The 25,794-nt window shown below is 37.2% G+C and overlaps 1 protein-coding gene across 2 annotated transcripts; it reads left to right on the forward strand.

The window, feature by feature from the left end:
- Nucleotides 1–8,723: 8,723 nt before the first annotated feature.
- Nucleotides 8,724–21,482, forward strand: LOC121192711 (scavenger receptor cysteine-rich type 1 protein M160). Of its 2 annotated transcripts, none has more exons than XM_041054541.1 (20): nucleotides 8,724–8,970; nucleotides 9,341–9,422; nucleotides 10,849–11,163; nucleotides 11,327–11,422; nucleotides 12,334–12,543; nucleotides 12,623–12,820; nucleotides 13,017–13,171; nucleotides 13,636–13,786; nucleotides 14,037–14,348; nucleotides 14,691–14,993; nucleotides 15,252–15,539; nucleotides 15,838–16,143; nucleotides 16,611–16,889; nucleotides 17,961–18,227; nucleotides 18,971–19,153; nucleotides 19,328–19,429; nucleotides 19,656–19,796; nucleotides 20,212–20,307; nucleotides 20,783–20,956; nucleotides 21,079–21,482. In XM_041054541.1, exons 2-20 carry the CDS (start codon nucleotides 9,356–9,358, stop codon nucleotides 21,264–21,266), a joined length of 3,831 nt encoding a protein of 1,276 aa, XP_040910475.1. In that variant the 5' UTR covers nucleotides 8,724–8,970; nucleotides 9,341–9,355; the 3' UTR covers nucleotides 21,267–21,482. The 2 variants fall into 2 exon arrangements, with proteins under 2 accessions (XP_040910475.1, XP_040910466.1); XM_041054532.1 differs by having other exon boundaries at nucleotides 8,726–8,970; nucleotides 18,971–19,152; nucleotides 19,321–19,429.
- The last annotated feature ends 4,312 nt before the right edge of the window (nucleotides 21,483–25,794 follow it).

Genomic DNA, 25,794 nt, shown 5'->3' on the forward strand with positions numbered 1-25,794 from the left:
TTCAAGATATATTTTATTATAAAGTATTTTCTCATTATTGCAAGATCTGAGAGCCAATTTATTCTGTTTTTACAAGAAACGTTTCTTGTCATAACTACACATCACTTTATCTTATCTCACACAACCATTAAGGCTTGTTATACAGTGTGTGTATATAGGTGTATAGGTGTATAGGCAGTGCTACTTACGTCTCACTGCAGCAGCTCACACACTCCCCAACCCAGAGCACCATATCTGGGCTGTGCAGGCAACATTATTTTGAACCCTGCAGATACCTTGAAAGAAACCTTACAAAACATGATACCTTCTGTTACCCTGAGTTGTGGATACCAGTGGTATGTTTTAAGCTTTTCTTCTCCTACATACATGGAGATGGTTAATACAGGAGCCCTGCAGAGCATGGTGCTCATTTATAGAATTAGTGAGCACAGACTGCCTTCCACTCCTCTGCCTGATTTCCTCTGTCTCCATTATGGATGGACATTGATCAGTTTTGCTTTCGCTTTGAATCTCACCTATTCTCATAATGTCTGACTTCCATGATTTCTCTCTCTGTGTTTAGGTTGGCATCAGGCTGGACAAGAGGGGACAAGGAAAATGAAATTTAGAAAACTAGTTAAAGGCAGGGGGTGAAAGGAAATTAAGCGGTGGCACCTTTTCCAGTTACCTAACAATAACAAATCAAACAGTACAAGATTCAGCCTGCTTCCCACATGAAGAAGAAACAAGGCTTTTACAGTGTGTAGATTTTTTTTTTTCCCTTTATACCCTTTCACCCTAAATTTCTATCAGTTTTCATTCAAAATATGGATCACATATGGAGTGATCACAGTCATGATATTTACAACACCTCTCCTGTTGTGTTAAATACAATTCCAAGCAGTTGTCTTTTTCTGCCACCTAGTGGTGCAGACTTGCTATTGCAAATCTCCCTGCTCAAAATCAAATTGCTGAAGTCTTTGAGGACATGTGTGTGTCAGTAATAAAACTCCTGCACTCAAAACTGTACCAAGTAAAATTACAGAGGTATTATCAGCCATTATGCAGAATGGCTCCTTTCATTTATATCATTATATGTTTTATTATTCTATCATCATCATTATTATTATTATTATTATTAGTAGTAGTAGTAATGCATTCACTTTGAAGCAGAGTTTTGATGATGTAACTGGTGCGTCTGGGGATAATTTTAATTAATTACCTCATACACTGTGAAGAAGCTTCACAGCCGAGAACTGAAGAAGCTTCTCGGATGAGAGGTGAAATGTCTTCAAGCTTTAAACAAGACGTCCAGTTGCCTTCAGTCAACCCTTAGGATACAGTCACCTGGATGAATGACAACTTGCGCAGAAATAGAACAAAAGTAGGAATAGAATTAAGAAGAATTAAGAAGTATCATGAAATGGAAATAATTGAGTAAAGTACAAGTAAGTACATAAAATAAGTGCGCCCCTGTGCCCCACTGGGTATGTTCCCAGTTACCAAAGGGTAATTTGGAAAGACTATGGACTGCTCAGCTAATCTGGAAAAAAAAGAACCTGCAAATGAAACAGAAGAACTAAAAAGAGGGATACGCCACATGATTAGGTGATAAAATCTGCAAAGCTGTGGAAGCTGTGTCTATTTCCACATGAAGAAAACACTTCCTCTTCTTTTTATTTTCTATTCTGGCTCTGTTGCTGGGTCCTTCTGTAGAGGCAGCTCTGGCTTTGTTAACATGCCAGCATATTGTGTCAGAACTGCTTGTCAGACACTCGAATAATCGGAAACCCTCCACACGACAGATGTTTCCCCTCAGTGCTGGAGAGAAGCCCCCGGTCACCATTTCATTTAGAGCTGTTTTTCGTCCTTTCCTTAGGGCCCAGGGAGCTCTGCAGCAGGGAGCTCTTATGATCTGCTGTCCGTGAACAGCTGAATTGAGGGCAAGTGGACTTGGTTGTTGATCTTAAAGATTTTTCACTTGACATCTCAAGACGTCTTTGTCACTGAAGGAGAAGTCATGTGGTCACAAAGTATTAGCCGTGAAATAACTTCTTTGATGGAGGAGTTGTGGACCAGCACGTGTGAGGGCTCAGTGCTGGTGCAGGTCTGGGACTCAGCTCTCTTCAGCTTGAAGGATGAACTGAATGCCATGATCTAAACACAAAACAATCCACACTGTCTGTTATCCAGTGTGAAAACAGTCAAAATTAGACAATCAGATCAAGGTGTGTACTACACTGCTTAGACCAGAAGATTTTTTTTTTCCTTTTTTGTTTGTTGTTTGACAGGTGTGGAGGGTCCCTGCTCAGTTAAACCATAGCTATTATTAGTGTTTAGTAGTTTTTAGTGATGTTATTTTTTGTTTATAGTAGCAGTAGTAGTTGTGGTTGTACTATTGTTCAGTGGCTTGAAGTTAGAGGTCGAGATACAAAATTTAGAAAGTCAGAAATCAAAGTGTAGCTGTCATCTTGTGGGTACGCTCCATTGTGCAAATGTAAACCAAACGGCTGCCCCACCACCAAAATTCAAAACACTATCAAAATTAATTGACAGGTAAGACTCCTCAGTTACTGTATGTATGTGACTATATTTAGAAAGAGAGGACAGGCTGGAGCTCAGTATGTAATGTCAAACTTAATGACTTGTGTGCTTGTAACAATTCTAACTTGTTTCTTGACCAAAGTCTCCTAAGGTTGTGGTGTGATGGGATCCAGGCTGATGAGGGTGCTATTCCTGTCCTGTGCTCTGGAAGCACACACTTAGCATTCTGAGATCAGTCACAAGTGCGTCCACGTTATACTGAAAACTTTTCTGTTTTCTCATGGTTGTTATTAGCTTCTGTGTGTCTGTGGTTTACGTCTGTGAGGTGGGTGTGGGAGGTGAGAATTTTACTGTAAGGCATGCTGCGCTCACTTGAACGGAAATGTACAACAAAAGTTGCCTTGTTGCTGTTGTTTTATCATGTTGCTTCTTTGTGGGGTCCATAAATTACATACGTTCAAGGAGAGGAAAGACAAATAATAGAAAGTTAAACACCAATGAGAAACACAAATTAGTTAAACAATGACTAAATCAGTGGTTTATAATTATAACAGCAACTACTGATATTTTCTTATGTTGTGTAGAGGCACTTATCGACAAATACTGTGTTATTGGTCAAAAAATGAGTATGGTATCAAAGCATAATGAAGTAGTATACATTCAGTCTTAAACTGCTTGGCTTATGGTAAGTGCCATGAATGAACATACCTGAGAGCTACTGTATATACATCTAAAACTTACTCTATTAAAAAATGGAATGGACATGAAAACACAGAAAGAGGCACTTTTAGTTCTTCTTTCATGTTTGTAAGTTTTAATAAATTTTAACAAATTTCAAATGAATAATAATTCAATAATTATCAATTCAATAATAATTTATGCAAAAATTATTTCCTATGTCTTATGTCTCTGCAAATGTAGATAGACAGGTACAATGAGAAATTTAATTTCTTCACTGAAAACATAAATAATAACATGGTAGAAGATTAATCTTTTTTGTTGAAAATTCTTAATTTTTCTCTTAGTTGGTGGCAAAAATTTACAACATAAAATGTTGTGAATCACAATGTTAGTCTTAGTAACTAAACTAAGAAAAAAAACCCTGAGACTAAAAAACACACAAAAAAAAAAATAAAACAAAAGAAAAATCAATTAAGAGCGATTTCTTTTTATACACACAAATGGGTGATGCATGCTTGTTTTTGTCAGCCCTCTTCCTGCCGAGCCTTTTGGTTCAGAGCTGCTTTATCAGTTTCAAACGAACACACAGACACACAAACAAACCTGATCACACAAAGTGACATTTTTGATTAATACTAACATTAAATATTGCCACTAAGGGTGGCAAGCATTTCTACTGACACAGAGACTAAACTGTGTTCATAAAAATGACTGAACAAATGTTTTTCTTTTTGGTGAGTACAGTTCATTTGAAAGCCACACATTATTTTTTTTTTTTTACAGCATTTTGACTTGTCTTAGCTTAAGTGCAGATGTTAATAACTGAATAACATTAATGATGTCTCTGTTGTATTCATATGTCATGACAGTAAGTCATTTTATTATTTACATCTGTGCTTTTGCTTCCATGACATGGCAAAAAGCTTATTAAATATAAAACCTGAGAAAATAAAATGTAAATAACAAAATAAGTAATTGAATAAAAACTAAAATGAAAATACAAACAATTTGTATTATTAACAATATAAAACAAACCTGGCTTCAATTTAAAGTCCAGTTTCACATTATATATAATCTAAAGTTTGAGTGCTCATTTGGTTTTGCTGAATTTACAGAGCTCAGTAAGTGTGTGCTGTACAGACCTGAACACACCATGAACACACTCACCACTGGTACAACACTGTCACCAACGGCACTTTAATTCATGGTAATGATCATCTAATTATCAATTAAATGAAATACATTGCCCATGTTGATGGTACTCACCACACCTACTGTCTGCTAATATCTAGTCCACAGCATATTTACTGCAGTGTGAGTACTCACTGCAGATAATTACTTTTTCTTCCATCAACTAAACTTCTGTTACTGTGTTATGGCTTGAACTCACTGGTTAACCTTTTTGATAAATGATGATTGAACAGACATCAGTAATTTCTGTGTTTTGTTGTGATCAAGTTTTTTAGTGGACGTTTTCTGTTCTTCTCTAAATCTGAACATGAACCACAGGACTTAAATAACTTTATAGTACATAAAAAAAACTAGTATTTCCTCTATGGTTATAAGATCCTCAATAGATAATACACACTCTTTCGCTTGCAGACTGAGAACGTGTATTATCTATAGAGGTATGTATTGCTATAATATATTTAATTCATTTAAAAGAAGTAATTCTTGTAATTCTTTTTACATTCTTTTCTTTTCTTTTTGAGCGTTAATTAACAATTGTCAACAAAATGGTCTTGAATATACTTTGTTTTTTTTTTTAATAAAGGTTAAAATAATTTCCTTAAACAGTTGTTACTCTGTGGTTTTTAGCAATTGTGTTTTTTAGGGCGACTAGCGAGTATAAAGACTCTATGGTGTACATGCAGTACATGGGAATAAGTTAAAATACAGAGTGTGCCCTTACGTCACCCAGTGTAATGATGTGTCTCACTGATGTGTTTTTAAAAGTTTTAAAATGATAATATTTGTTCGCAGAATCAGTTCATGGTTGGTTTGAGCCTTTTCCTGGCATTTGTTGACAGTAAGAACAATAATTAATATGATCACCAGAGTTAAAAATCAAAAACATTATCAGTTTTAATTGAATCCAGTAATGTGATAGTGTTACATTTATATATAGATATATTTAACACGACTAACTGTAGCTTTTCAGTCAAATATCTGTCTCAGTTATCCAGCTGGCAAATCATCTGTGTTGGCAACAAGCTGAAAACACAGTAATTCGATTTGCCTTTGGGAGGAGGAGGTGATTATAACACAAACGAGCAACATCAGTCGTGACCATGTCTTGTATTAACGTTGTGGTTGTAGATAAACCAGTGGAAAAAAATCTGAAAGCGGCCTCTTGGTTTGTGCGCTAAATTTCCACTGATAATTTTTCCTGTATGACATATAATGTGCCCAGAATAAATGTCACACTGTCTTGTGGGACATCACAATGTGTGTGTGTGTGTGTGTGTGTGTGTGTGTGTGTGTGTGTGTGTGTGTGTGTGTGTGTGTGTGTGTGTGTGTGTGTGTGTGTGTGGGACCACTTAGGGTTATGTGAGACCCTGAGACACAGAGATGGTTGCTGGTGAGAGTGCCCTTTAACTTTTTGTTCAGTTTGATGAAAATAGATTATAGAGAAATTCACGGATTTCCTGTGTTGATAACACGTTATAAGTAAATGAAGGCACCAGTTTACATACACAGCTATTTTTTCTTCAAATACACTCTAATAAACACAGTTAGGAGTCAATACTTTCATGTTTCTTGAGAATATATCTGAGGCAGAAGCAAGTGTGCGATCACTATTTCCTGCACAGATAGAAGATTTGTTTTCAAAAACACAACCCAGAAGTTTGTGGCTTCGTTTCTGCCAAGCTAGCTCCTCTCTCGAGCTGATGGCTGAGACAGTTATACTTAATCTCTGATCGCTTCACTGATAAATGTGAAATACGTGGTCCAAACTTCTCTGCATGAGTCACACACTCTGTGTGAGATCAAACACTCAGAACGTTCTGCCGTAATATTCGACTGTTCAGCGGGGGGAAATTAAACGCAGTTCACCCCTCATTTAAATAACTGCTCTTCTTTGGATTTTGGATGTTTGAACAAGACATCAACTATTGCCAAAAATGTTTTGCTCACTGAACTTTACATATGTGTGTATAATTATTGTATGTAAGTTAACCTGACAGGAATGAAAAGACAAACTTGAACTTTAATATTTATACATGCTGAAAAAGGAATTCATTACAATCAACAATTAAAAAAATATATGAACAAGCTGTAAACAATCCAGACAAGAGTTTATTTAATACTTAGATAAAATATATCGACAGAATAAACAGACAAAAACTTTCTTGTTAAATTACTTTTGTGTTTTTGCATTATTTTATTTTTGCATTATTTTATAGTTTCTCAGGATTGTTCCATGATAACTTTTTTTTTTAACCTCTATATACAATACTATATTATACTATACTATACTATAGATAAAAGGTCATTCTAGGACACTTTTTCAAGTTAAAAACTGAAAAGAGAGAATTCAATTTGAAAATAATTGTAAATAATACTTGGGTACTTTTAACTTATTAAGTAACTGTTTATTTATTTAACAGTCTATTATTAGTATTTATATTTAAGTAAAGGCTGTGATTCATTGTCCACCACTGAGAGTTGCACACCTGAGAATAAAGAGCTTAAAAAAATTTGCTTGCAGCTTCAGCTCTCTGTCCTCTGAGCTGAGCACAGGCTGCCTATCTTGCCAGATAACTCTGTAGACTCATTTCTCCAGTAAAAACACAGAGCTCAGTGCACCCAGTGTAGCAGCTGGTGGTTAGGTGGAGGTTATCTGGCATCTTAAGCAACTAACTAAAGGGAGTGTGAGGGTAGTTTTTCTAGTTTGTGTCTTGCATTTTGTTGCAAAATGTGGTTACATTTTTTACTTACTGCTATGTGACAGCTCTGGAAAGTCTGAAGCCACGAAACCACAGCCCTGTGCAGCTCTGTCGCATCTGTCAGTTTGCACCTGTAACCACAGTCCACATCCAGGCGACATTCAAAACATGACCCTGAGCACATGAAGGTGCCATTATTTTGTTCCAGTGAAGAAGTTTGTTTCAAGGCTGAAACACTGAATGTATTTATCATTACAGGACATTTGAATTAAACTAATACTTTTCTAATAATGTGTGGTTTGTTCATAAAGTTTAGATTTACTTTTACCTACTTTTTGCTGAGGGATCATTGATGGTGGACAAAGTATTCAGACCCGTCACTTAAATCAAAGAATCAGCACAATACAGTCAAAATAATGTGGTACAAGTAACATGACTGGACAAGTTTGTCCTGGCCCCCCTCAAAATTAACGTGAGAGTTCATGAGATGATACATGGGATTGGGAAAGAAGAACGTATCTCAAAGTTGTACAGATATGGTACTGGAGTAAATGCACTTACATACTTAGTGGAATCATGAAATTATGATAAAAATGTCCTTGTTTAAAGAAGAGGTGTAATGATATGGATATGTCTCCTTCATTATATCCCGGAGGGGGGGCAGTAAATGGGCTTGGCTGCAGCTCAGTAGTTATGTCTTTGTATGCCACAGCGAGTGTGGCTTTGTGTAGTGTAGCTTATTTGAACTGCTTAAGGCTTAAGTCATACTCATTGCACATCCCTGGACTGTAAAGGTTACTGAATGGAAAGTTTCAGCCACAGTGGACTTTTCCATTAGAAGATCTATGGCCACAGGATATACAGTCTATCTTTGTATGCATGGACAATAATTTTTACTACGGTGGCAACATCTTAGAGTTTCCTTTGACACCCACCCGATACACTCGCTGGGTATATGGAAGTGGGGATACAGTGCTGCTCAAGTAGAATTTTGAATGGATAGAGGGTTTTGACTTGTGTTTTGTTGTTTACTAGTTTTGTTTTTGTTCAAAATAAAATGAAGAAAAATCATATGTTGTGCCGTATTGGTAAAACTGCCCAGTTTTGAATATAAATGATGAGTTATCTGAGTTATCTGGTAAAAAAAAAAAAAAAATCATTTTTTTACCACTTCATATTTTATCATTTGTATATATCACTATCTTTGTATAGTTTGTAGATGCTTTTTGATAATAGATAGCAGGAGGAAGGTAGCTTTTCTTTCTTTTTTTCTCTGTTCAATAATCTTTCCTTTCTAAGAATATTAATAGCTTGACATTTCTCTAATGTGAGTTGACATTTGGCTCCCTTGATGGCTGCGAAATGCATCGTTTCTTAGAGCAAAGTCTTCGTCTTTAAGGACCCGTTCTCAGATGTCAGGATTGCTGGAAGATTTTGATACTTAAAATAACCGAACTTTGCTAAAGACAGATGCTTTGAAAGGTTTCCCGTCATATTAACCACACTGGCATATACGTATATGTATACGATATGTTATCTGCTATGTGTAACAGTGATTTTTCAATTCAGTTAATCCTGTTTCTTATTCACAGAATATATTATTTTGTAGTTATAAAATATTTTGACAGTGAGTTTGCAGATACTTTGTTGGGGATTCTAATAATATCCTCAACCATGTAACTGTTGAAATTAGAACTGATAGTTTTATTAATTCTAAATTTAGTTTAGCTAGTCATTAGAAAATAAACATCCATTTGTGTTGCCTTGTGTAAAAAAAATAATTGTTATCTTAATGGAAACAAAGATATTTGAATCAGATGCTGGAATAACTGGAATAAACTGAAAACACTGGACTGTGCATGGCGTCATTTTCCAGGTATGGATGTGTTCTGCTCTGCTCTCCACCAGTCAAGGTAGATATTAGGAGGATATGCATGGAGTAGATTTATTTAATGGTTAAACATTCAAGAGTCCAATTAAAAGTCTACATCACTGAGAAGAACACATAGAAACTCTCTGGTACAGTTAGATGAGAAAAAGCACCAAAATTTCTGAAAATGAATGATAAGGATCAGCTGTGAGACTTTAATAAAACTTTAATAAGAAGAAGGACAAAATTTGTAAATCCAACTTGGAGCCACATGCATGCATGTAGCAGCTCATATCCATTTTGGGTTTTTTGGCGGGCACATCCTCGGCAATATAAAGCTGAGCAGGCTGTTCTTCTGCCTCACTCTCCTCACTAGTTATGATCTGCAGCAATGATGTGGTTCCTCCTTCTTCTCAGCTTCATCTTTTACTCTGAGCTGGTGATCTTACACATAGAAGGTAAGTGACACCTATTATCTATAAACCGAATGGTGGTTTGCCTGATTTAATAGATTTTGTGGAGATTTTGAGAAAACTTCAAATTTTATTACTAAAAATAAAAAAGAAAGAAAAGATAGAGATATAGCCTTTCCACATATATATGTATATACATATATCTATTTTAAGAAGGCAAGCACATGTAAGTGCTACAGGAAATGTCTTGCTGAGTCTAAAAATTTATAATTTCCTGAAGTGAAAAGCTGAGACAAAAAGAGGGTTTCTGTGGACAGCACAATAGTAATTACTAAAAGTAAACACTATAACAACCAGGTTCCCATCTAGCAGTTTAGTCACAAAGTAAAAAAGGGTGATCGGAAAGTTTTAGCACTTGCTCAGAATTCAGGCTTTCAAAATTTAAATAATCCTTCAGTGCCACAACCAGAAAGATTATTATTACGGTTTTGTCCACATCCGTTTGGACAACCCTGGACTCATAAGTTTTCATCATTTGTGTGTAATGTTAAAAGCAAATTGAAAAAAAAAATAGAAAAAAAGGGAAAATATGTCCCAGTTTCTATGAAAAAAAATGAATTCCGATCATGTAAATGCTGAGGCATATAGAAGTTACGTCAGGACGCCTTTGTCCTTTGACAAAAATAAAAAAAAAACCTGCATCTTATTAATATTTTAATTACATTGATGTGTTTTAAATTTCATCCAAAGCAGTTTGGGTGATATTTGTCTAGATTCTAGAGTAATCTTAAATAGTTTTAGAGATTTTGATAAAAATGTTTGAACTAAGATGCAATGAAAAATTATATTTTTATATGTTTTGGTGAAACTTAAGAATAATTTCTGATGAATTTTTAAAGAGTCACTCTGGAGCACCCTCAGGCAAAATGTCCCAATAGTTCAAATCCGGATCTGACTACTGTGCAAAATATCACATAACAGCAGATTTAACAAAACAAAGAAAGGGGAAGACAACATAGGAAAAACTCAAGTGACCAAAAAACAATAATAATAAAAATAAAAATCCAAAAAGTTACTAAAAGCTGTCTTTGGACTTTTTTATGTGTTTATTTTATGGGTTTGTAACTTTCCAACAATTTCCTAAAAAGTGTAGGAAAATGTGTTAGAAATTTTGACTGACTTCGTTGATGAATGGAAACACATGAAACAGCAATCGAAAGAAAAAAAAGGACAATGTTTCACACCAGTCAGGTTTTAGGGTTTGTTAAAGTTTATTCGCATTTAAACATAATTTCTGGGAGACAGCGTTGGTAAAAAATCACAAAAGTTTTTATAAAAATTTGAGAAAATGTTGCCAGAGCAAATGTGGGTAGAGAGGTCAGAAACAGGTATCAGGTATGAAAAAACACTGGCAGCAACCTCAAAATTCACAATAAGTTAAATTATTATGAACCTTCTGCCATGTGACCAGGTGAGAACAGGATCATTCTGAGAAATGGAAACAATCCGTGTGAGGGCCATGCTGAAGTCTACTATAACAACCAAAGGGGCTACGTTGGAGATAAATACTGGGACAAGAACACTGAAACTGTGCTGTGCAAAAGCACTCACTGCGGGACACCTAAACCTGAAATGACAAAAGATGTGCAAAGGGACACTGCACGCAAAGTGTGGCTCAATGAACTGAGATGCAGTGGAAACGAGAGTAATCTGTGGAACTGTACATGTCCTGGTTGGGGCATCAGCTCTTACCGCAAGCACACTGTGAAAAAGATCACATGTTCAAGTGAGGCTGGACTTTTTGTTTTTTACATTTGTAGAGTTTCATACTGTCATTCTGCATGTACCAACAAGAAGTACACTTTTAAATATAGAAAACAACATGATGATGATGATGCTGGCAGTTTTTTTTTTTTTTAATTGTCTGTTACTTGTTCTTGCTCTTCTAGATAAAATTGAAATAGGCCTGGATAGCTTTCAGTGTGCGGGAGCTGTCCGGTACTCCATAAACGGGAAAATGGGTTATTTTTGTAATAACAACTGGGGTAAGACATGCGTGCAATACATAACCTCAACAGGATTCAGTCTTTCTAAATGCTAGCAGTGAGTTCAAAAGCAAAATCAGGACATTTTGTTCATGTCAAGTGGAAATGAAGTGACAAACATGCAGTAAATCAGAGTGGGGTGGCAGCTACTGATCTTTTATATATTGTATATTTATATTTATAGTTATTTATATTTTATTGTGTAATTATATATTGTACAGCGGGAGATGCAGAAGCTGAGCTGCTTTTATAAACTATAAATCGATAAATCTGAGAGGCTGAGAAATGATTAATGAAAGAGAAGAGTAGAAAAAAAAACACCATTTTGCTCCAAAAATTAGTTTTCATGTTTTGGACTTTTCTCTAGTCTTTGCATTTTTGTTTGTTTTCTTAAATATTGGATCATTTTACCTCATTGCGGCCTGGGACATTTATTTATTATTTAGAGGTGAAATCAGTCTTTGGTGGAACAACTAACAGCTCATCTGAAATGTGAGAATGGGACCTCAGCAGACGCTGCTTTTTTGCAAAGTTTTATATAAAATCTGAAAAGAATGTTGTAAGTTCAGTGTAGGGGATATATGTACTGTAAAAAAGTACATTATTTCTTTCTGAAATGTAGTGGACTGCATGGAAAAGAGGAAAAGGAAAAGACCCACTGTCTCTTCTTTGGTACTTTTCAAGAATATTAGGAACTTTTTATTTTATTTGATATTCGTTATTCATTAGCCTTCCACATCTTTATTGTTTGCTTTTGATTTTGTGATGAATTTAAATGGATTTGTTTGTTTGATTACATTTTTCTTCTCCCAGCACTTCTTTCAGTCTTCATAATACCACTGTTATCAGTATTGTGAAATGTTTACTACCGCGATAGTGATTACTAACCCTATCATTCTTCTCACACAAAGGAAAAAATCAAGCAGACATTTTATGTCAAAACCTCGATTGTGGTAAATCCAAGCAGACTGATGTTCATCAGTGGATGGGTAAATGGAATGATTTCGAAAAATTAGAGAAGATGATAATCAACTGTCCAAGCAATCTACCCATTGATAATCTGTGGCAGTGTGTAACTAAGAATGCACAAAGCTGCACACCCGCTACTGTAATATGTGAAGGTAACTCACACGTTCACTCACATGTTTACTCAAGTGTTGCAATGTGTCACTGAATTAAGAAAATGCTTCATTCAAACAGATCATAGTCGACTGCAGCTTAAAGGAAGCCCATCAAATGTCTGTTCTGGGCAGCTGGAAAGGGAGGTAAAGGGAAAGTGGGAGCCTTTTAACACAGCCAAAGAGGAGAGAAACCCTGATGTGTGGTGCAACCAAATGTACTGTGGTACCAGCGTCAGTGACAGTTTGAATAGCACTGACAATGGGCTAAAATGCACAGGTAATTCAGCTGATAAACATTCAACCACATTATTTCCAAAAACAGCCTCAAAGCAACCACTTTGATTTCACATATATTAGCTCTTCACCTGGAAATATGTACATCAGAAAAACAGCACAAAACAAAACACTATTATTCACCCACTACCTTGAGCCATGTGATATTAAAAACACTTTCCCGTTTCTGTTCCCCTCAGACAATGTTAGTGTCGTTCTATTGGACGGCGATAAACCCAGCAAGTGCTATGGTGCAGTTCATATTAACGTGAGTGGATCAAGACACTCAGTGTGCGGCTCCACCTGGACTGAAAAAGAAGCTGAGGTTGTTTGCAAAGAGCTAAACTGCGGGAAGGTGAGTTTTCAGTGTCAGTTTTCAGTAGCACTATTCAAAAAAAAAAAAAAAAAAAGTATTATTTAATGCGAGATGGACACTGTGGTCAGGATAATTACAGGATAATGCTAAACCCAAAAATGTAGTGTATCTGTAGCACAAGTAGAGAAGTTTAATATAGTATTTTTTACTATTGTTTAACTAGTAATTTAGTGTAAAGTTTGCGGACATTAGCCACCAGAAGCTAATCGTCATGCCAGATCACGTACGAGTCTAAAAATAAAGAACACCCCCGTCAAAAACTATAATAATAATAATAATGATGATAATAATAATAATAATTACTATTATTTTTATTGTTGTTGTTACTATTGGTATTATTATTCTCAAGTTATTTTTACTGTATGTGATGTGTCACCCAGAGTTTTCTGTCTGGCACAAATAAATGATATGTTGTCCAGATCATTATAAATGCTTTCTTCCAGTTGATACATTTTGAAAAGGCTCAGAAGTCTAAAGAACGAGGGATAATGGACAATGTGAATTGCTTAGGCAGTGAGTCCTCACTGTGGCACTGCCAGGCCAAGCATAACGACGCTCTCGAATGTTCGACCAGTGCTTATGTAACCTGTGCAGGTGAGCTGTGGCAGTGATCACGTGACGATAGCCTCTTCCTGTTGTTTTTAATGACAACTTTGGCTTTTTAGTTTTAGAGGAAATACCTGGCCTGACTCTTCCATTTCTCTGATGAAAAAGAAGAAGAGTATCATTTTTCTTTGGCATTATGGTGGAAGTTTTGTGACGCCATGTTGTGAAGATTCTTTTCAGATTCTTATTATTATTTTCTTTGTGTCCTATGTTTGACAATTCTTTTGTTATGGTACAGACAGCGTAAATGTGACACTGGAAGATGGTCCTGGAAAATGTGCTGGGAGAGTGGAGATCCTGTATAAAGGCACATGGAAACTAGTAGATACAAATTCATGGACAAAAACCAATTCACATGTTGTCTGCAAACAAATGAATTGTGGGAATGCCATGGACCCCACCAATTCTGAAAAATTCACCCAGGGTTCAGTTAAAGATTTCCTCACTCAGACTTTGGAATGCAAGCCAAACACCGCAACCATATCTGAGTGTTTTACAAAGAATCCTAACAACCGCCCCAATAAGGAGGCAGTGGGAATAACCTGCAGCAGTGAGTATTTATTTGTTTGTTCATTGTTTGTCTGTTTGCCCTCAGACCTTCTCTTATTGTGCATGATTGTCTCCCGCCCAATGTACACAGAGACAACAAATATCCGAATTAAACATTTTCCTTGAATACTCCCCTTTTTTCTTTGCACACTTTATTGTGTTGTAGATTTAATTGAACTTTGATAACATTTTTTTTTTACCCATCAATCCACACTCACTAACCCATGATGACAAAGTGACATGTTGGTGCCTATCATAATTTATATTGTGAAGAAAAGACAAGTTGCTTGTCTATGACAGTCCTAATGCTGTATATCTCTTTCTCTCTTTGTGCCCTTGTCAGAGAACAAGTTGCTATTTCTGGATGGAGAGAATCCCTGTTCTGGCAAAGTAGGGATAGAACAGGGAGGAAAAACCTTCTGGCTGTCTGGGTCTAACAAGACATGGAACCAAGAGGCTGCAAACAGTGTGTGTCAGCAGAAGCACTGTGGGATTGCCTCCAACTTCTCCGCCATTAACTCTACGGGGGAAAAAGTTTGGAATGAATCATACAACTGCTCGCCCAACACCACACCTCTGTTTGAATGTAAAACCACGACGAACCCACCTGATGACAAGACGTCCATTGCCGAAGTGACTTGTTCAGGTAATGTGAGGCAGTGTTGACGCATACAAACTGAATTGAAAACTCATCTTTTACTCATCATGGCATGGCCTTTAAAGGTCATAGCTGCACAGGGACAGTACAATCAAGAGTCTACTCCACTGGTCCATTTTTGCTCAGACTTTGAGATATTATATCATGCATTTGTCTTATCCTGCTCTAAAGAAATAATCTGCTGATGTGTGTCCCCAGACAACTTCCTTATCCCGTTTGCTGTTTGCTTTTTTGTTACCACAACAGGCACAATCAAAGTAAACCTGACCAACAAGTGCTGGGGGAATGTCATGGTTTGTTTGGATGGGGAGTGCGGAGGCGTGTGTGCAGATTCCTGGACATCAGAACAATCCATGATGCTGTGTAAAAGCCTAAACTGTGGGGAGAAAGTCCTAAGGGACATTAAGCAGGCTAAAGAAAGTAGAGTGACTGTCAAGAGTTTGCATTTTACAAAGCATACTAAAAGCCTGGCCCAGTCGAACTTTGTTAAGAGCAATGGAGGCACCTGTAAACCAGCCCATGTTGTTTGCTCAGGTAACAGATTGTTTCTGTAAGAAATGTGTGTATGAAACAAATAACTGGATTTCTTCTTCTTGCTGTTTTAATACAGCTCTTGTTTTTTCAGGATTCTTTTCACACAATTAAAACAAACAAATTTATGTGAAACAAACACATATTAAGCAGTGCTCCTGTTAAATCATAAACCTGCGTGACCAATTTAGACTCAGTTGTCATGAGACTGACTGAGATCTTTAAGCTTGTTTGTTTTATTAAAATAACAAATGACATAACATGAAGATCTAAATCTGTATCTTACATTGTTTTGTTGCAGGTTGTGTCAAACCCAAGTTTACGGATTCCAAAGACAAATGTTCTGGAAATGTGGAAATTTACTATGAAGGCGACTGGCTCCCAGTGTGCTCGACTGCTCTTCAAAACAAAGAAGCACAAGATGTGATCTGTGGTGAGCTGGAATGTGGTCAGGCCATCAGCGCGACTGAGTACTTCGGACCTAGATCAAAGACGGGTCACGTCATTTCACAACTTCAGTGCTCACTTGACTCAAAGCTATTAAAAGCATGTAACTTCACTGTTCAAGGTAGCACATCCTGCATTCCTGCCACCCTCCAGTGCACTGGTACGTGTGATGATATTCTTAATAACCCCCCATACTCTGTCACCACTAAATCTGAGCATGCTGTTTTTAAATTAAAACACAAAGAAAAAAAAGTTTGACAAACAAATGGTACGTTGAAAAAGTTAGGATGTGTAGATCAGAATAATCAATTGACAATTTTCTTCTAGTATGAGAGACCGGCCTATAAAGGAATAGTCTGTTATTTTGGGAAATTACTTCACTATCTTGTACAGATATGGGAGTGATAACTTTCTTATCAAACTCTCAGCAAGAAAGCAGATCAGCATGATTTCCAAAAATGCTAACCTATGTCTTTAACATCAAAGCAGATTTTAAGGTCATTTTTAAAAATTTGTCCAACAATGACATAACAAACGTGTATCTCTGAGTTCCTGCTAATGCCATAAAGTTTTGTGTGTTTTGCATTTCTTGAATCTTGTCTCACTTGTTCCCGCTGTTTACCTTAGACTGGGCAAGGATGAAAGTCAGCGAGACCTGTGAGGGAGCTGTGTCTGTTTACACGAATAAAACCAATAGTGCTGTTTCCAGAAAAGGCTGGACAGAATCAGAAGGGACAAGGCTTTGCCAGGATCTGAATTGTGGCAATTACTCAAAGGAGAAGAACAGTACATTTGAGAAGCAATCTTTCTGGAACAGCTGTGGACAAGGTTCACAAGGCATCTGGGACTGTAAAAATCTAACCTCACCCTCTCCTCAGGAGGAGCAGCTCTCCATTATATGTCAAGGTAAAACGCATTTTTGTAGCATTTCTGTGAAATGATTATGGAAACTTTGCAGTTGCATTGGAAACCTCTTTAAAGTGAGCTGTAAGAGGGAGTAAAAAAAAAAAAAAGACTATTTAAGTTTTACAGCTAAGGTAGACTTCACAATCATTTTTGTTGGCCAGTAAAAGGAAGAGTTAGAGAAAACACCTCTGTCATGTTGGTACATTAAATATAATGCTACAGCCAGCAGCTTAGTTTGGCATAAAGGCACAAAGATGTAGGAAGAAGGTGGACAGCAGATAACCTGGCTCAACAAAAAAGTTTGTTTAATGTGTGCACAAACTGAAGTGTAAAAATGACCAGTTGGACTTTTCCAGAGATTATGAGCTGGATCTTGTCTGGAGACAGTTACAGCTCCTGGCCTATAAACAGTCCAGCAAGTAACTGTAGTGTTGTTTCCTCTTTCAGTGTACAGGCATGAGAGTGATATTGATCTTGTTGTCTAACTCTTGGCAAGACAGCAAGTAAAAGTATTTCCTAAAATCCAGAAGTACTCAGTTCAGATTTGCAGGTTACTGCAGACAGCAGATCTTAGTGTATCGTAACGTGGGAGCAGCTGGCTGGTGTGTGTCTAATAATAGTGTTGGCTGGTAGAGGTATTCTTTAAGTAATTGATGTCACTAAAGAAAATTATGACTCTATTGTTTAATTTTAAGTTAGAATAGTTGTCATTTATCTTATTTCTTATGTTAATATACATGGTACATAGCATATACTTATACTTAAAAATAGATCAAAGCAAGGTATGTGTCAAATACAAGTGCAGTTTTTGTATGTAGTGCGTTTTGTTCTTGTGTGAGCAGTTCTGTGCCTTTACATGCTGAGGTTTTGCTCTTCACATACTTCAAGGTACAGACAAAGGGTCAGCATGACCTTAACTTTGCTAGTGTAGATTAATATAACATGTCATGAATGAGAGTTTAGTCACTGGGGGTCACAGATGATGAAGAAAATCAGATACATTTCTCCTTTACTGTGTTACTGTGTTACTTTTAACATTTGATTTTCTAATTTTATTTCTTTCCATCCTAGATAAGCCCAACATCACCCTGACAGATGACTGTCATGGTATAGTGAAGATAAATGGAATGGAAGTGTGCGGCAGTCACTGGAGCGAGTCGTATGCACACTTGGTTTGCCAACAACAGGACTGTAGCAATGCACTTTTCAGTAATTTCGTCCCTCGTGACAACAAACAACAAATGTACTACGTCAGTTGCAGTGACGATGATTACGAACTCGGCCAGTGCAGAAGAGTCAGTGGGACGTGTGATAAAGCGGTGTCTGTTTATTGTGTTAGTAAGTGTGCATATGTGCTTTCTCTACTATCGAAGGTGCAGAGTATCCGTCTAATCCTCCTGTTACCCTGTCTGAAGAAATGTCATTATATTATTTTAAATGGAGAAAAATGTCAGCCAAATCAGCCAAATCCAGTTTCTAGGACCCTCCCTAATTTGTATTATAGAAATAGAAACACACGCTCTTTGTTCTTTCATGCTGAGAGCTGGATTAAAAAATTGATACAACTTTCATGTCACCTGCAGCCAGGAGACGATTAGCCTAGCTTAGCATAAATTTCAATTTTTTATTTCGGTTACATACATCTTATAAAATAAACAAAGATCATTTCACACAAAGCACAAAGCTTAAAGACATAAAGACAGAGAGTGGAGTGAAACAGCTAGCCTACCTGACTGTTTCCCAAAATTAAAAAGCATCTCCACAGCCCACAAATGCATCTTATATCTACAAGGTTTATTTTATAACAACGTTAGAACAGCATTTATAGCTGGAATATGTTATTTTTACTCGATGATTTTGATACCTTTGGACTTTTAGCTGTTTCTCCCTGCTCCCAGTCTTTATGCAAAGCTAAGCTCATCTTCACATTCAACAGACAGATACCAGGATGGTATGGATATTCTCATCTGTCCCCCAGTAAGAAAGTGGAAAAGCCTGTTTCCTAAAATGTGCAACTATTCCTTTAAATAGTTTCCCAAAACCGAAATTGAATTATTTTATTTGTTTATGTATTTTTACAGACAGTATCGAGTTCGATATCACAGAAGAGTGCCGGATTAAAGTCAAATATGGAGATTCTTGGCACAGTGTTTATAAAGGGACTCCTGAGGGTGACACAAAACTAATAGAGCTATGTGTGGAGCGTAATTGTGCAAAGAAGAGCAAAACTATAAAAAAGAGTCAATTGACAAACACAAAGGAGGTAAATATTTGTATTTCACTTTACATTTCTTTTGGCAAGCTCTGACTGATGTCTGTGACCTTTGTATAGTTTAAGTGGAATCTGTCTGTTTCATATATAACTCCTTCAACCCTCACCCCCTCGCATGAAAAGGAATTACTCTAAAGACAAGTTTAAATTTGATTCAAGGTCACATTGAACATATCACTGGAATGCACTGCCAATCACATGGACATCAGGCACTGTGTCACCAAGGTAGCTCAAAGAAGAGACACACCAGAGGAGATCCAGTGTCCAGGTAACCAAAACCATGAATTCTTTCCAAATAAGTCAGACTAGTTCACAAAATATTCATTCAGTTTTGCACAGGAATCAACATTTTTGATGTCTTTAAATTTTAAACTTATCCAACATAAAAAAAACAGTTGTTGCTTTGACTAACGTGGATCAGAAAAACGAGATGAATCATATACATTTACTGTGAGTAAATGCAGAAAAGGTCCTTTGGTTGTGTTTGATTTCAGACTATGTTAAAGAAAGCAAAAATTCTAAAACACCGGTGAACCCGCCCACCGTGCCTATAATCTTGGGAGTTGCGCTGTTTTTGGTTCTGCTGGTGGTGATTATTGTAGCTGTACGAATCTGGATTGTCAGGAGGAACCAGTGTGAGTATTTGATTCTATTATACCTTTCCTCTGTTAAAACAAAATAAGTGTGTCTAATGATCCTGATTATCCCAGTGAAATAAAATGCATTGGAGTCATTTTGCCACAAGAGGTCAGTCTTTCTACATGCTGACTAAATTCTGACTCCTCTCTTCTGTATATGACCATCTGAGATCATGCTATCATATGCTTTATTCTAGATTTAATTTTAAATAGCAGTACATCAGTTCTGCCTACCAGTGTTTAACTGAAAGCAGATGCAAATACAGAATGAGAAAAAAAAAAAAAAAATCAAAGCTCTCTTAAACCTGGTCTGGTTTGTAATATCTGCATGTGTTGCTGTCTTCTGCTGCATTAATATGCAATATAATTGTTTGTCATGTACCAATAAATGTCTAATACTATTCTGATGTAGTGAGAATGCCGTCAAGAAAAGAAGTGGAGTTTGAAAGTGGTGACTATGAGGATGTCACAAGCAAAGAAAATGAAATGGAAGACATCAGTCGTCACAGTGAGTCTCAAAACATTCATGTTTCTTTCCTTTGTTTTACTTCTTTTTTTTGTAGTTCTGAACTCTGATCAATATACAAATAAATTTAATCCTGATCAGGGGCTGCACCTTGTACTCAGTTACTAGTATATATATATATATATGTGTGTGTGTGTAACACACACACACACATATATCACCTCTCTAATTATTATCATTTTATTTATTTTTTAAAAAAGTTCCTAATAAGTTTTCTGACCTCTCAGCCCATCTCTGTGCTGCTGTAGCCTGTGAATTTGCCCACTGGGGTCAATAAGCTTTTATCTTAATATTCAAACTTGATTTCCAATTGAAAATAAGCACTGACTTGGACCATGGTGGGGATATGTTTCATACCTGAGTTTATTTTAATGGCTTTATGTTGCAGGGCATTGTGATTTGAAATGTAGTCAATGTGAAAGTATTTGTGAGTGTTTTGTTGCTGTTGTTCATGCAGGATTTCGATCAGAGTCTGAAGTCGTCATGGAGAATGACGGACATAGCATTTCCTCTTTGCCTTATGATGATATTGATGAAGTAGCTGAGTCTCAGCCCCTGACTCGTCAGGCTACCACTGCTGGTACCTCAAGAGACAACAACGTCCCTGAAGGGGCCCTCGATCAAAGAGATGGAAAGTTTTGAACTGGTTTAATCACATGGTTTTCACACTGAAATACCAATAGTTTCTTACTAAGTTCTCATGTCAACAATCAAACTAATATATTAACATGCAGCTGTTTTTCCTCCTGACAGATGGGGTGACCTATGAGGTGGACGACCCACAGGGGAGTTATGATGACATTGAACCCAGCCCTGAAACCACACAGACTAAAGCTGAAGTCCATGACAGCCCCAAAACTCCTGCTGAAAGTGACACAGTGGCACCCCCAGACTTAGTGCAGGGGGAGATGGACTACCTTGTGCCGGGCCAAGATGGGTGAGCCAAAACTGGGTTTAACACCTACCATAGCAAAAAAAAAAAAAAAAAAAAAAAAAGTGGATCACCCCAGATCCCAGCTCCCTTTTGCTCTGACAAAAATGGAAAAACTCATTCAAATGAATCCAAATTGCCAACAGACGAACAATGTTTAATTCTTTCTAATGCAGCAGACATTTGCCAAAAAAAAAGCAAAAAAAAACAAAAACAAAAACAAAAACTGAGCATAAAAAAAGAATGCAAGCAGAACTATACATTTTAAATCTGAAATGCAGATGCAAAAACACAACTGCACAGTTCATTCATAGGAAAAAGAATATGTTTCAAAAAGAAAATCACTGAAGTCACTGAAAGTGACACTGCTCATTGGTGTACTTTCCAATGAGGTAATGTCAGCTTTATCTGTCATTTTACATAAGTGTGTATTGTTAAATGCACATAGTGTTGATCTGCCATCAAATCACAGTTAAAGAAAATGAGCAGTAAATTGTTTTAAGAGCTTCAATCAGAGTGCAAAGTTGTAATTTCATCTTCATATCGTTCTCTTCTTTTTTTGGTTTAAAATCTGTATTCTTTCATTTGATTTTATAGTCTTTGCTAAATGTGTTCAGAATTATTTGCAATAATGAGCGATTTTTTTTTTAATTCACAATAAAAAAGATCATGTATATACAGTAGCTGACCTTCTATGATTTCTGCACAGACAGCAACAGTGAAATAAATATTCAATGAGTCAATATCCTAGTATAACTCAGCTGGTTCAGTAAATTCAGGTCATTTTGTCACATGTGCATTGTAAGTTTATAGGCCTTATAAGAATTTACAACATTAAGATTTCACTGTCACATTCATGTTTTTTTGTTTTGTTTTTTTTTATTAAAAGAACTGTTGCTGAGAGTTAGATGAGAAGACTGATGACTGACCACTCTCGTGCCTGTTCGGTCAAGGTGAACAGGCATGTTAGCTTAGCATAGCATGAAGACTGGAAACAGAGGAAAACTAGTCATGTCCGAAGGTAATAAAATCCTGCTGCCAACACCTCTAAAGCCCGTCAATGAATACGTTATGTCTCATTTTAATCTGTATCGAAACCAAAGTGTGTCAGCAAACTGTGGCTTTATGGAGGGGTATGTACCTGGCTATTTCTTGACATAGAGTTTGTGAGGTTCGGTTTTTGTGCAAATTAAACAAACAATAGATAGGCTATAGTGTTAATTTGTGAGCTTTAGAGGTGCAGGTAGACAGATTGGGTTACTTTTGGACAGAGCCAGGTTAGCTGTTCCCCGCTAATTCCAGTCTTTAAACTAAGCTAATCTAACCGATTTAAGGCTCTCCCTTCATTGTTACTATGCGGACATGAGAGTGGTACCAATCCACTCCACATCTAACCCCCAGCAGAAAAATGAATAAGCATATTTCCAAAAATATCGAACTATTTATGTATTCCTTGTCACTATCATTCTCATTTATTATTTTATCAATGTTTTCCTGAGTGATATTTTTACTTGACTTCTTGTACATAGCTTGAACAGGTAAGAACTTGTAATAACAATGTAGGTGTTGTCAAACTGGTCAAAAGTAAAGTACTTAAAGTACTTCAATTTACTGATCTGGTAAAAAAAAAAAAAAAAAAAGTTAACTTACTTTATCTTGTGTTATGTACTTTCAGTTATTTGTGATTGTAATCAACTTGCTGTGTCTTAAGTAAAACTTTAGGATGAAATTCAGTTAGAGAATCAGTTACAGTATCTCGTGGTGTTGGAGGAATGAACAACACAGTTCTACTGAAGAAGCCTTAAAATAAATGTTTAGCACTTTTACGCCTTGTTACCAGCATTTTTCTGTCGAGACAACATTAAATTCTTAATCAAGACTTTCTGTTTGATCTGTGTTCAAACTTTTAGGTTAAGAAATCATCAGACTCCCGGGTTTTGGAAATGGCTCAGATGTTGAGTATCAAACTGTATGTTTTATGTTTTATATATAGTTTGATACACAGCACAATAAGCCATTTCTTCACTAAGCATCGTTTGTAGAGTGACTGCTGGTTCACTGCTGGTCTTTTCTTTAACAATGCAATAATGCTTTGATCCATCTTATTATTTATTTTAATTTAGTCACTTATTATTCATTGGCTTTGCTCTGCATTTGCCACGCAAAGCTTTTTTTTTGGACGACAAAAAAAAAAAAAAAAAAAAAAATCCAAACACTCCCGTTCTGCTCAAAACATTTCGAATACAGTTTCATCTGTATACACTTTAACATTCTCTGTAATCACTTAAACATTTCTCCCCAGTGGTCAAGACATGTGAGAGCAGCTGCTTGCTACAAATGTTAACATGAATGAGGCCATCCGTAAGGGAATGGCAGACATGCTAGAGCGGCTTTTAAGAGATTGACAGATCTGCTAGAGCCTCGCATCTTTAGTCAGGAGTTAGCCAAGGGCCACAGAGATCACAGAGCCAGCGATACACCCAAAGGGACTAATTTGTAAGCAGCAGCCCTTGTATGAAATGTAAACATCACACCCAGCCTCGCTGTCAGGGGCCTTGCTGAGGGATCATGATGAAGGATTAAGTCTGCTGCGTGGCTGAAGCTGAAATAGATACAGCAGAGACATAGTGATCTGTATGTGAGAGAGGTAACGTTTTTCACTCCGTCTCAGGTGCCACTTCTCTACAGCAGGACCCTGTTCGGGCCATGGGGAACTCAAAGGGCTTAAGCTTTATGTTGTTTACTTGAATTGGTAAGATTATAATAACAAATCTTCTTCTTAACTAATGATCATTGATGTCAGTGAAGTTGTGAGCAAACTTGGGTTAGTACTCTGAAAGTGCTGTGAAGAGTCCTCATCATAGTGATCTTCTGGGGGGTGGGGTTATAGTTTCAATTTGATTTCCATGCTAAAATCTCTCAAAACACTGATCTCTAACTGTCCTGCCACCATAATCCGGATCACAGTGGAATGAACTGTGACAGAAATGTTGATGTGTTTATGAGATGTCTTCAGTTATTACAGTCCTAGGAGCAGCAGCATGTGGTGTATCAAGTACTTCCCCTCTAGCACCACCATGAGGTTGACATTTGTGATGGTTTTCAGAAAAATGTCTCTATAGCTTGTAGATAGCAGCAGGGAAGATTAGACTATTTTGAGGATGTAAATGTTATAAACTGTAACGTGCAGAATACAACAGAATGTGCTGTGTAATATGATCACAGATTATCAGGGACAATAAAGTCAGTCTTCCTCACAGAGGACCACTGACACAGCTTCATCGTATGAGAATGTCAGTTTTAGTTTGAAACATCTTTTCAGACTAGTCAGTGACCTTTGACCAAATGTTCATAACTGCATGTTTCAAGCAGTCATCAGAAAACTTCTCATCTGTCTCCTCTGCCGCCTGTCGGTGCCGCGGAAATGCAGATTAATAGGGGTGGTGAAAAAATTATTAAATTTCTAAAGATCGATTTTCTTTTTTTTTTCGTAATACACTGCAGTGACTCTCCAGTTACTGACTGTCATACAGGATTTAACCGCAAGGCGGAGCTGGTGACTAACAGTCATGACAAAACACCGTGTAACAGAGCCAGCGAGCGAGCTTACTATGCTAGCGAGGCGAGAGGCGCGTGACATGGACGAAGAAAAACCATTAACCGGCAACCAACCAATCCATCCAGCTCCATCTGGGCTAAAAGCGAGCGTGGGGATGCAATTTGGTTGTCATGGCAGGAGGATTAAACAAGTCGACAGGACGTACGTTGTCTGCAAACTTTGCCGCACTAAGCTAAAGTACTGTGGTAATACTAGCAACATGAGGGCTCCAGGTTCGAACCCCGGTCTGAGCTCTTCTGCGCGGAGTTTGCATGTTCTCCCTGTGCCTGCGTGAGTTTTCTCCGTGTACTCCGGCTTTCATCCCACAATCCCCAAAACGTGCACATTAGGTTAACTGGCTACGTTACATTGCCCCTAGGTGAGTGCGTGCGTTATCTGTCTCTGCGTGTCGGCCCTGCGATTGACTGGCGACTACTCCAGGGTGTACCCCGCGTCTCGCCCGTAGTCAGCAGGGATAGGCTCCAGCTCCGCCGCGGCCCTGACGCCTCAAGCGGATCGGATGGATGGATGAGGGCTCACATGTCGCGCTTCCATCCAGAGGAGGCTCCGTGGGCTAAAGACACCCGCCTGAAGCCTGTCATTCCACCGAATCAAGGTACTCTCCACGAGGTGACAACAAAATTAGCCCTGGTGACAGACTACATCTGAAACGAGTTTTAAAATAATTATTTGGAAGTTACAACTGTACTACTCAATACTGAAGTTGCTCTGAGATGTTTCTCAATAGAAGAGAAGTTGAGTAATTCAGCAGCTGACTGTTTTTTTTAATGGTGAAATACCTTTATGGTATATTACAGTTACTGTTATGGTTACTGTTGTCAAATGGAAACTCAGTAATCGATTGGTAATCAAATCGAAACCTCAATAATCGTAATCAAATTGAATCAGGAAATTGGACCGATTAACCACCCCTACTGAT

The sequence above is a fragment of the Toxotes jaculatrix genome, chromosome 2 (assembly GCF_017976425.1).
Source record: "Toxotes jaculatrix isolate fToxJac2 chromosome 2, fToxJac2.pri, whole genome shotgun sequence".
NCBI lineage: Eukaryota > Metazoa > Chordata > Actinopteri > Toxotidae > Toxotes > Toxotes jaculatrix.

Coding starts and splice junctions, on each gene's coding strand:
- LOC121192711 (XM_041054532.1), top strand. CDS start 9,356: ATGATGTGGTTCCTCCTTCTTCTCAGCTTCATCTTTTACTCTGAGCTG. Junction 11,164..11,326: donor GAAAAAGATCACATGTTCAA/GTGAGGCTGGAC, acceptor TTGCTCTTCTAG/ATAAAATTGAAATAGGCCTG. Junction 19,153..19,320: donor AATTGACAAACACAAAGGAG/GTAAATATTTGT, acceptor ATTTGATTCAAG/GTCACATTGAACATATCACT.